General features: G+C 45.4%; 1 protein-coding gene across 1 annotated transcript in view; it reads right to left on the minus strand.

Moving 5' to 3' along the window:
• The window catches only part of LOC144811779 (uncharacterized), a 47,932-nt gene extending 38,883 nt beyond the window's left edge, over nt 1-9,049 (minus strand). The window contains exons 1-3 of the mRNA XM_078673885.1: nt 8,957-9,049; nt 7,510-7,605; nt 2,769-2,960 (exon numbers count right to left, since the gene is read on the minus strand). Coding sequence (XP_078530011.1) covers nt 2,769-2,960; nt 7,510-7,605; nt 8,957-9,002 — 334 coding nt within the window. The 5' untranslated portion in view covers nt 9,003-9,049. The remainder of the gene's footprint in view (nt 1-2,768; nt 2,961-7,509; nt 7,606-8,956) is intronic.
• Nucleotides 9,050-12,389: the final 3,340 nt, after the last annotated feature.

Genomic DNA, 12,389 nt, shown 5'->3' on the forward strand with positions numbered 1-12,389 from the left:
TCTGGTGCACACTGACATCCCCCCTTGTAATGCACTGATCCCTGCTGCACACTGACATCCCTCCCTTGTAATGCACTGATCCCTGGTGCACACTGACATCCCTCCCTTGTAATGCACTGATCCCTGGTGCACACTGACATCCCCCATTGTAATGCACTGATCCCTGGTGCACACTGACATCCCCCCTTGTTATGCACTGATCCCTGGTCCACACTGACATCCCTACCTTGTAATGCACTGATCCCTGGTGCACACTGACATCCCCCCTTGTTATGCACTGATCCCTGGTGCACACTGACATCCCACTCTTGTAATGCACTGATCCCTGCTGCACACTGACATCCCTCTCTTGTAATGCACTGATCCCTGGTGACACTGACATCCCTGCCTTGTAATGCACTGATCCCTGGGGCACACTGACATCCCTCTGTTGTAATGCACTGATCCCTGGTGCACACTGACATCCCTCCCTTGTGATGCACTTATCCCTGGTGCACACTGACATCCCCCCCTTGTTATGCACTGATCCCTGGTGCACACTGACATCCCTCCCATGTTATGCACGGATCCCTGGTGCACACTGACATCCTTCCCTAGTTATGCACTCATCCCTGGTGCACACTGGCATCCCTCCCTTGTGATGCACTGATCCCTGGTGCACACTGACATCCCTCCCTTGTTATGCACTGATCCCTGGTGCACACTGACATCCCTCCCTTGTTATGCACTGATCCCTGGTGCACACTGACATCCCTCCCTTGTAATGCACTGATCTATGGTGCACACTCACATCCCTCCCTTGTAATGCATTGATCACTGGTGCACACTGACATCCCTCCCTTGTGATGCACTGATCCCTGGTGCACACTGACATCCCTCCCTTGTAATGCACTGATCCCTGGTGCACACTGACATCCCTCCCTTGTAATGCACTGATCCCTGGTGCACACTGACATCCCTCCCTTGTTATGCACTGATCCCTGGTGCACACTGACATCCCGCCCTTGTTATGCACTGATCTCTGGTGCACACTGACATCCCTCCCTTGTAATGCACTGATCCCTGGTGCACACTGACATCCCTCCCTTGTCATGCACTGATCCCTGGTGCACACTGACATCCCTCCCTTGTGATGCACTGATCCCTAGTGCACAGTGACATCCCTCCCTTGTGATGCACTGATCCCTGGTCCACACTGACATCCCTCCCTTGTTATGCACTGATCTCTGGTGCACAGTGACATCCCTCCCTTGTGATGCACTGATCCCTGGTGCACACTGACATCCCTCCCTTGTTATGCACTGATCCCTGGTGCACACTGACATCCCCCCTTGTTCTGCACTCATCCCTGGTGCACACTGACATCCCTCCCTTGTTATTCACTGATCCCTGGTGCACACTGACATCCCTCCCTTGTAATGCACTGATCCCTGGTGCACACTGACATCCCTCCCTTGTCATGCACTGATCCCTGGTGCACACTGACATCCCTCCCTTGTTATGCACTGATCCCTGGTGCACACTGACATCCCTCCCTTGTTATGCACTGATCCCTGGTGCACACTGACATCCCCCCCTTTGTTATGCACTGATCCCTGGTGCACACTGACACCCCTCCCTTGTTATGCACTGATCCCTGGTGCACACTGACATCCCCCCCTTTGTTATGCACTGATCCCTGGTGCACACTGACATCCCTCCCTTGTTATGCACTGATCCCTGGTGCACACTGACATCCCTCCCTTGTTATGCACTCATCCCTGGTGCACACTGACATCCCTCCCTTGTTATGCACTGATCCCTGGGGCACACTGACATCCCTCCCTTGTTATGCACTGATCCCTGGGGCACACTGACATCCCTCCCTTGTAATGCACTCATCCCTGGAGCACACTGACATCCCTCCCTTGTAATGCACTGATCCCTGGTGCACACTGACATCCCTCCCTTGTAATGCACTCATCCGAGGTGCACACTGACATCCCTCCCATGTTATGCACTCATCCGTGGTGCACACTGACATCCCTCCCTTGTTATGCACTGATCCCTGGTGCACACTGACATCTCTCCCTTGTTATGCACTGATCTCTGGTGCACACTGACATCCCTCCCTTGTTAGTCACTCATCCCTGGTGCACACTGACATCCCTCCCTTGTAATGCACTGATCCCTGGTGCACACTGACATCCCTCCCTTGTAATGCACTGATCCCTGGTGCGCACTGACATCCCTCCCTTGTAATGCACTGATCCCTGGTGCACACTGACATCCCTCCCTTGTTATTCACTCATCCCTGGTGCACACTGACATCCCTCCCTTGTAATGCACTGATCCCTGGTGCACACTGACATCCCTCCCATGTTATGCACTCATCAGTGGTGCACACTGACATCCCTCCCTTGTTATGCACTGATCCCTGGTGCACACTGACATCCCTCCCTTGTTATGCACTGATCCCTGGTGCACACTGACATCCCTCCCTTGTTAGTCACTCATCCCTGGTGCACACTGACATCCCTCCCTTGTAATGCACTGATCTCTGGTGCACACTGATATCCCTCCCTTGTAATGCACTGATCCCTGGTGCGCACTGACATCCCTCCCTTGTAATGCACTGATCCCTGGTGCACACTGACATCCCTCCCTTGTTAGTCACTCATCCCTGGTGCACACTGACATCCCTCCCTTGTAATGCACTGATCCCTGGTGCACACTGACATCCCTCCCTTGTAATGCAAGCACATTACAGATACTTTACCAGTACATACCTTTCTGAAATAGTATATGATTCTTTTCAGCTGGACGGAGGCATTGAGTGGGTTTCAGAAGAGAGGCGACGGAAGTCTGGAATGACCGGTCCTCATGTTGAAAGCCTTGTTGAAGACCAGCACAGCTCTTTGCATTAGGATGGAGATCAGCCGAGCTTCTCGCTTTGGGATTGTAAAATATTTCTCGCTCCACTGCAAGACAGAAGGACCAGGAGAGACAGAGTGAGTACAGGATGGGAGAATAAACAGCTGTGAGACTGAGCGATGAGGAAAGGTACTCTTCAGCAAGACCAACATAGGTCTACATTGTTTCCAGTAATAACAACAAGCACTTAAGAGGCACTTTACACCATCAGTGTAAACACTAGTACAGTGTTAGAAATGACTGACCCCATTGATATAACACTACAAGACAATGACCATAATAATTCGGATCTACACTAGACCCAAGGCAAACAATGCTGATTGGTCGAGTGCATCTAATGTGGCCACTATTCATGTCTTGATTTCAATCATTTTGTAACAAGATCACAGAAAAAGCAGACAACGCCCAACTCCAAGATCAACACCAATCATCCCCTGCCTGACTATCGATCTGCCGTCCGTTTGTCCTGCAGCAAGGGGACAACTATCCTACAAATCATAGTCCGTGTCCTTCTGATTACCCATAGAGATGGCCCTTGCCTCCTGATATTACTGAACCTCCCACCTTCCTTCAACACTAGTGAACACCTCATACTAATTGACACCATTCAGTCTCAAATCGGTTTCCATGGAGACGCCCTTCATTGGTTCTCCACCTGCCTTTCCAACTGACATGAGTTCATTCACATGGGCACCTGATGGTCCCCAAAGATGTGGCTCACCTGTGGAGCACCTCAGAGTTTCATATTGTCCTGCATCATCTTCAGCCCCAACAGGGGGGCCCTTCTGGCTCTACTCAAAGATAACATGAAAGGACACCACCACACTCATGACTCACAGCTGTATTTGAAGGTCACCCCTGTGACAAACACCCAATTCTTAAAGTGCTTCTTGTACCTCGTACAGACCGGGATGTACAGCACCTACCTGAAGTTCAATCTGACCAAACTAGAAATCCTGCTGTTCCCCACGAACAACATCCAACAACTAGTCATGCCCGGCTCAAGGACAAAGAACCTGGATGGATTTAAACACAAATTTACACCCGGAGCCATCTCACTCCAGACACAGATCTCATCTTCAAGGAACACATGCCCAAGAAAACTAAGAGGGCGGGAGGCCAGCCCTTTCTACTAACTGAGACTAACTAGCAAGCAACTTTAGACCCCCCATTCATCTGCTTGGTATCAATGCTCTGCTCTACAAGCTTCTTCTTAAGAGCATTCTTCGTACAGCAGTGCAGCAGGGCGGCCAATGATGGACCTGAAGAACTATGACCAATGACCCCCACCCTGAGGGATCTCCACTGATTGCACCTCACAGCCTGGAGCATCGTCAAAACCAGCTGTATCATCTACAAAGCCTTAACGAATGGTAACCCCGAATATCTAGCTAATAAGCCAACCATCTCCCGTGGACCTACACCAGGGACACTATCAGACTGGAGATGAAGAGGTGGAAAAATCAACAACAAGGCAACAGGCCTTCTCCATCCATGCATCTAGAATATGAACATGAATCCCATAACAGCCAGAAGTGCTTCAATTTAAAGAAAGCGCTAAATATCCATCTCGATACAGAACTTTAGCTCACAATGCAAAAAGAGAGTATAATAACGTTAGAAGCTTAGGAAGAAAACAAGAGCTGTTTCAAGCAAAACAAGAAATGCAGGAGTATTATTACTACCTAGGTGATAGAGCTAACATAGCATACCTCCAAAAGACATGCGAGGAGAGCGAATATACAGGGAGATTACTTGCGTGGCAGGCAAAAGAGAAACAGGTCCCAAACAGAATTGAATCCCTAAAAGACGAGGAATCTAAAGCACATTTACCCAGGTCCTCGGACATTGGGGAGGCTTTTCTCAGACACTATGAGAAAATATATCAGATAGACCAACAAACACTGCCTGACCATGTTGTAAGCTTTCTAGATAAATTACCAATTCCATCCTTGAGCAGAGAACATAAAGGATCAATAACGACAGAATTTACTATTGAAGAATTAGAAACAGAAATATGTTAAATGGCCAACTGCAAAGCGACTGGGGAGGATGGATTGCCAGTAGAACTATACAAAAGGTTCGCCTCAATATTGAATGCCCAACTCCTTAAATTAACTAACTACATACTAAAAGGGAGCACACCTCTGGCCTCCTTTCATACAGCGGTGTTAGTTAGCATTCTGAAGAAGGATAAAAACATGGAAAATATCAACTCCTATAGTCCAATAAGTCTTCTTAATGTTGACTATAAGATTTTTACAAAGCTTCTCACCAAACAGGCTCAATAAAATTGTGGGATCCTTGATCCACATGGACCAATGTGGCTTTGTAGCCGGTAGACAACTATCAGCCAACCTGACATTTTTAAAAGAAGCATTGGATTAAGTTTATAAAAACAACATAGCGGCACAAGTATGGCTTTTTTTAATTCTTGATACAATTTGGCTTTCCAGAAAGTTTTATACAAAGAGAAGTTTATATAAGGTCTCGCTGGCACAAATAACAATTAATTCCAGAAATAAGTAGGGGTACAAGGCAAGGATGCCCCTTATCCCCAATTTTATTTGCCCTATTTATAGAACCTCTGACAATAGCCATTAGGCATAATGCATTACATACTGCTCCCCTACAGGGCATGACCAATATAAAACTATACGCAGATGACATTGTTTTATTTCTAAAACCCACGGAGAGTATTCAGAAGGAAATATTAGGGATTTTTTCAGGCGATAAATGGAGCCAAAACAGAAATGTTGCTTTATAATTCCTTGGTTGATACACTAATACCAAGTTTTAGGCTAATATATTACTCCCGGCCCAAGAGGTACCTGGGGATACATGTGTCGGAAAGAGTAGAGGAGTTGTACAGTTTAAACTACGTTGCCTTGGTGCAAAAAGTTAAACATTTAGTAGCAAAATGGAATCAACTTCCAATATTAATAATAGGCCGGGTGGTGCTTCTACGAATGACAATCCTACCATTAATTAATTTTCTGTTTGCAGCAGCACCAGGTTCAACAAGGTACCAAGACTAGTGCTAGCTACTTTAAACTACTCGACTGAGGAGGGAGGGCTCTCCCTCCCAAACATAAGGGAGTACTACCACGCAAACTTTGCACATAATAATCACAGCTCAACTCTCCAGTTATGGCAAAAATATTAAGATGAATATAAAATCACAGACCCAATGAGGATAACTAAGAACCCAAAGAAAGTGCGGTACAGGGTTCTCCAATGACTTTTAAAACAAAAAACCCAATTGTTAACATGTTATGATATCCCTTGGATAAATAGTTCTACAAGACTGGCCGACCTATACATTCGGGAGGACAGGCTGTTGCAAACCGGTGTATTAAATAAATGGGAGAAGAATGGGGGTACAGACAAGTAGGAGACTTTCCTAACTCAGAGATTGGGCTGCTTTATTCCAGGGATATGCTCAAGTGATCATATGTCCAAATCAAGCATTTTTTTTAGAAAGTATTAGTCTTAGAGTGCTAAGAATAAGAACAGAATTAAGCGAAGCATTACAAGAAAAAACAGATAAGCGGTCAATAAGCACTTGGGTGAAAATCTTCAATGAAAATAAATCCTCCATTGTTTATGAAAAGGTCAAGAGGAATGGCAGAAAAAAGAAGCCCTTCAGATCTCCTGAGCAGTCTGGATTAGAATGAAGAAACTTAATGCAACAACAATTAGAGGCGCCAATTTTAGAAGAATTCAATTTTACACAAAATGGTTAATATATAGGACCCCAGCGTTTCTCCATAATATATACCCTCAGATTGAGGAGAGGTGTTTTCGTTGTTCCAGTGAGGGAGGAGGTACTTGGTCTCATATTGTCTGGGATTGCCCAAAGATCAAGCACCTACGGGAAAAAATTGAGAAGTACCTCAGAACGACTACAGGGCAAGTTTTAACTATTGATAACTATATTTCTATCCTGGGATGCTATCCAAACATATCGATGGATAAAATGCAAGGGGAATGTTTATTGATTTCAGCCCTAGAGGCAAGATCATTAATTCTGCAAAATTGCCGCCGCGATATTATACCCTCCTTTCAAGCTTGGAGAGCTAAACTCCGTAAAGTCAAAGAGTTAGAGAGACGATATACTTTCAGATCAGGGTCTCTTACATAATTTGAGAAACACAGGAATTCCATAGAAAATTAATCTGTGTAAAGAAAAAGAATGAGAAAAAAAAGAGAAATGTTAAAAGGAAATTGTGTAAACTGCGACTCCCTTTTTGTTATTTCCTGTTCTGTGTATTTTTCAACAATGTTTTTTGATGTGATCTAGAATGGGTTACGTATGTGGTAATGATGTCAACCAAAATTGAGCACTGCAAGCACCAAGCACTTTATTTCGTGTATGTATGTCATACTATGAATTGAACTCTCAGTAAAAAAAAATTGCATTTCCTTTCGCAAACCAGTTGGTGGGAAACTGCACATCCCTAGTTTGTGAATGGGAATAGTATATCCAATTACACATCCTTGCTACCGGCTCCTAATAAAACTATCTATGTTTGTAGCTGTATTGGTGGGCCATATACCGGTCTGGTGTATGAAGATGTGATCATTGCTGCTTACCCAGACGGTAAAGAACGATGATTATGAAGGCCCACACGGCTGTCATCACTCCCAGGGCTATAGCTTGTCTCCTCACGCGACGGAGCTCTAAGAGAACTGCAAATAACATAATACATGATTATTATTCACCTTTCAATACCTGAAGTACAACCTCAGTGAAGATGTACGGCCCTGTCTTAGCAAGTGTCTTTGATTGTGTATCAGGACTAGCCAGTGACTCTGTGTGTGCAAGATCCAGTCAGTGACTCTGTGTGTGTGCCAGGTCCAGTGAGTGACTCTGTGTGTGTGTGTCAGGTCCAGTCAGTGACTCTGTGTGTGCCAGGTCCAGTGAGTGACTCTGTGTGTGTGTCAGGTCCAGTCAGTGACTCTGTGTGTGCCAGGTCCAGTGAGTGACTCTGTGTGTGTGTCAGGTCCAGTCAGTGACTCTGTGTGTGCCAGGTCCAGTCAGTGACTCTGTGTGTGTGCCAGGTCCAGTCAGTGACTCTGTGTGTGCCAGGTCCAGTGAGTGACTCTGTGTGGGTGCCAGGTCCAGTAAGTTATTCTGTGTGTGTGCCAGGTCATGTAAGTGACTCTGTGTGTGTGCCAGGTCCGGTAAGTTACTCTGAGTGTGTGTGTCAGGTCCAGTAAGTGACTCTGTGTGTGTTCCAGGTCCAGTGAGTGACTCTGAGTGTGTGTGTCAGGACTAGTCAGTGACCCTGTGTGTATGTCAGGCCCAGTCAATGACGGTGAGTGTGTACCAGGACAAGACACTGAGCGTTTGCCACAACTGTTAGAGTACTTTAGTGTGTGCTAGGGTAAACAGTGCCTCCCATCTGTGCCAACATTAGTCAATTACTTTTAGAATCTGCCAAGACCACCACAGATTGCTGGTATATACCAAAGTGTAATACTGGCTCTCAGTGTGTGCTGACCTAGACAGCGATTCCTTGTGTGTGACAGGTCTAGTTATCAATGTTCAACGTGTGTCAAAACTGACCATTGACTCTCAGCGTGTTTGCAGTCTGGCCGGGGACTCTGTTTGTGCCAAACCCAGACCCTGGTTGTCTGCGTGTACCAGGTGTACCCAGTAACTCCTGGTGTTCACCATGACTACCTTCTGAGTCTCAACGAGTACTGTGGTCTTTGACTCAGAGTGTCACAAGATGTGGCACTGACTAACAGCGTGCGACAACACTAGCAGGTCAGTTCAGTGTATCCATGACTAGTCAGTAAATATCAGTGTGAGTCATTCATGGTCAGTGACTCCCAGTGAGCTCCATGACTAGCCTGTGTGTCTCAGTGAGAGCCATATTTAGAGCTTTGGCTCTCAGTGTCTGCCAAGATGAGACACTGACTATCAGTTAGAGACAACACAGTGTATTCCACGACTGTTGAGTAAATCCCAGTGTGAGTTGAAAGCTGACCCCGTCACACTGTATCCTCATAGCAGCTCGAAGGGCGGCCTTACCTGAGGGTGAAGGTTCACGCCTCCTCGGAGCACTGGTTGACGCCATTTGATCCTCTGCAATCCACAGGGCTCTGTGTAGAGAAGAGCTTGAAGAGAGGTGGTTTGTACCTAAAACAGACACAGGAAATGGCCTTGAAAGGGCTGATGCATCTCTCCGTGATGCACACCGTGGGGGAGGGAGGGAGGTGCAGAGGATCAGATACAATCTGGTTACTGCTGCAGTTTGTTTGAGAAGGAGAGATGCTGAGAGTCAAGATAAGAGGCAGCATCACCAACACCTATCTTCAGTACTGCGTAGGAGTGAGGTGGGTGGGGGAGAGAAAGAGACCGAGAGAGAGGAAGAGAGGGAGGGACGGAGAGAGAGAAAGAGGCATTTGTGCAAGGGAAAGTGCTGTGAATAGAGAAAAAGGTAAATATGCCCCAAAGTCTGGAGAGGACCCTGAGCTAATCCTCGTTCACCTAACTTGGAACACTATGGGACATATTTACAAGGGGATTGCACCACCGGAGTGTCCCTTTTACCGATGTCCCAGTGGCACAATGTCCTGCACCATATTTACAAAGAGGCGTTAAGCCACTTTTTGAGGCTTAACGCCGCTCTGTAAACATGGTACCTTTTCACACAGGTATCTGCGTGAAAGGGGCGTGCAATGGGTGTTGCTTTGGGCGTTCCACCTCAACACCATTGCTTTTGACGCTGCTCCAGATGTGCAAGGATCTCTAAATCTGAGGCAGCGCCAAAAACAAATGCCATTGAAAAACAGGCAACGAGGAGAAACACTTTTATTTCTCCTTGTTTTTGCTTTGAAGGTGTTCCTTCCTGCACATGAGAAACCCTTTGGTAACTACGCATTTAATTGAAAACATGGAATTCATGCAATAATTTCCATTTCCAATGAGAGAGGTGATGATTTTGGGGTCACCCCTTACTTAGGGGGAGGGCAAGCAGATGCCTTGGACACAAAGAGCATATCATGCTGAACAATTTGGTGGTGGTCCCATCCTCCTAGGAACATCCGCAATCAAAGTTATGGGCAAAAATACAATCCCAACCAAAAGCCCAGCAAAGCATTATGGGACGAGATTCTAGAGTTTAGTGAATATTATAGTATTAGCTCTCAGCTGAGCCCGAGAGCTTGCCCCTTGAGGAATGTTTTGATATTGGATACTATAATATTCACTGCACCCTAGAATATTGTCCCATAATGCTTTGCAGGGCCTTTGGTTGGAATTGTATTTTTTTCCCATAACTGTGCTTCGGGTGGTCGTACGAGGATGGGACCAACACGGAATCGTTCAGCAAGATGTGCTCCTTGTTTTCAAGGCATCCGCTTGGTTCTCTCCCTAGGTTAGTGAGGAAATCAAAATCATCACCACTCTCACTGCTTGCTGTATTTTCATTTTCACTTTTGTGAGATGATTATATGCATTTTTAGCTCATAATAATAGAGTTTCTTGTCTTCTTTACCAAGGGTATGTGAGGTTTCTGTTTTATTAATTGTGTTGAGACGGAATGGAGTTGTGGAGCGGAATTCACTGTGTTTTTGATCAATTCCATGTAGTGGTACTCTGTCAACTACGCCAACCCTTACATCCCTGTGTTTTGGAAATGGCGGACCGTGGGGATGCCAGATTTGCTGCAGCTCCCTCTCCGTCATTTCTTGTAAATATGCCCCATGATTCTCTCATGCCTTCTAAAGCCAATATGTTGATTTGGATATTTTTACTAGTTGTTCTAGAAAGTATACTACTCAAATTAGCGACCAATCATACAGCTCACACATTTTTGTCTGCACACCACCAAAACTGGGGGCACCTTATGTACTGTGATTTCTGTTACTATTCAAATGCTCAGTTCTTGCAAGATACATAATAAGTATACGCCTGTATGTTAGATGTATGACTAATGTATTTGAGTTTTGTTTATTTCTGACATACATAAAGATCTGCGTGTTTATGTTAATATCTGAATAATAAAGTAAATTGTCCGCATTCACTTAAGGTCCTGAAACAGAGGCATCAAGGGCAGGATACCACGAGCATGCTAGTGCAGTCCCTGTGACCCTTAATTGATGTCCTTAGATGAAGTCAGAACCCTTCTACTGTACTCAGCATTGGTCGGTCCACACCAAAGAGCTGCTCTTTATGTCATTCTCAGCTGACACGCCCACAAGCAGGCTCACTCTAACTCACCAGTAATCTGATCAGACCAATCTCTTACCTCTTACTCTTTGGATAAACCAGAACAATTTACTCTGATCCATTCCCCTAGTATCCCACCCTTAAAAAGAACACACCCCTTGAGTAAAGAAGACCACCCCAAATAACCTGCCTCTATGCTCCTGACTTATATGATTGATGAGAACCTGCAAAAATAAGCCACCGTTGAGCCTCTTGGTTAATTTCTATATAATTTTATTGGCAAACTTAAATTCATTTTATTTAAGTGTGCTTCAAATAATAAAACATATTATAAATATAGAATAGTATTTTTTTTTAAGTAAAAAGATGATAACATACATTTACTGTGTCAGTTTAATTAAGAGGTAGAAGTTGGAGGAATTTGCAGAGTTTAATTCTGCAGGATACAGCTGAGTTACATTAAAATTCCATGAGAATCCGCTGAATTACATCACGGGCATTTGGCACTATTTTCTTAGCACAAAATGCACCCTTGCGTCCAAAAATGGATGCAAGGATGCATTTTGTGCTAAGAAAATAGTGCAGTGAACCACGCTTGTCACACTTACATACTCTGCATTGATTATAGTGTAGAGCATGTAAGGCACTGTCTCCGAGTGGTACGCTATGTTTTCTTAACTTTAGAAACTACTGCATATGACTCTGCAATGCACACCCTCAGCATTCTTACACACTATGCGGTGATTATTAAAGAGTATGTAAGGGTGCCGATGGGTGCGCACTGCAGTGATTATACTGCAGAGTATGTCAGCGTGCAGAGGGGTATGCACCGCAGTGGTTATCCTGCAGAGTATGTAGGGGTTCTGAGGGGTGTGCACCACAGTGATTATTGCTGAGTATGTAAGGGTGCTGAGGGGTGTGCACTGCAATGATTATACTGCAGAGTATGTGAGGGCACTGAGGGGTGTGCACAGCAGTGATTACTGCAGAGTATGTAAGGGCGCCAAGGGACATGCACTGCAATGATTATGCTGCAGAGTATGTAAGATCACCGAGGGGTGTGCACTGCAGGGATTACTGCCGAGTATGGAAGGGTCCTGAAGTGTGTTCACTCCAGTGATCACTAAACAGAGCGGAAAGAGGGAGCTTGCATTGAAGTGTTTTGAAGTCATCAGACTCTTAAGTCAATGTTTCAAATAAAGTTTAAGGCACGCGATGTGTAAATATGATTTCATGTCCAAGTTTATGTAGTAATTTGGAGAGTTTATATCCATCATTCATGGTTCATTAA

Source organism: Lissotriton helveticus, chromosome 1_1 (assembly GCF_964261635.1).
Source record: "Lissotriton helveticus chromosome 1_1, aLisHel1.1, whole genome shotgun sequence".
NCBI lineage: Eukaryota > Metazoa > Chordata > Amphibia > Caudata > Salamandridae > Lissotriton > Lissotriton helveticus.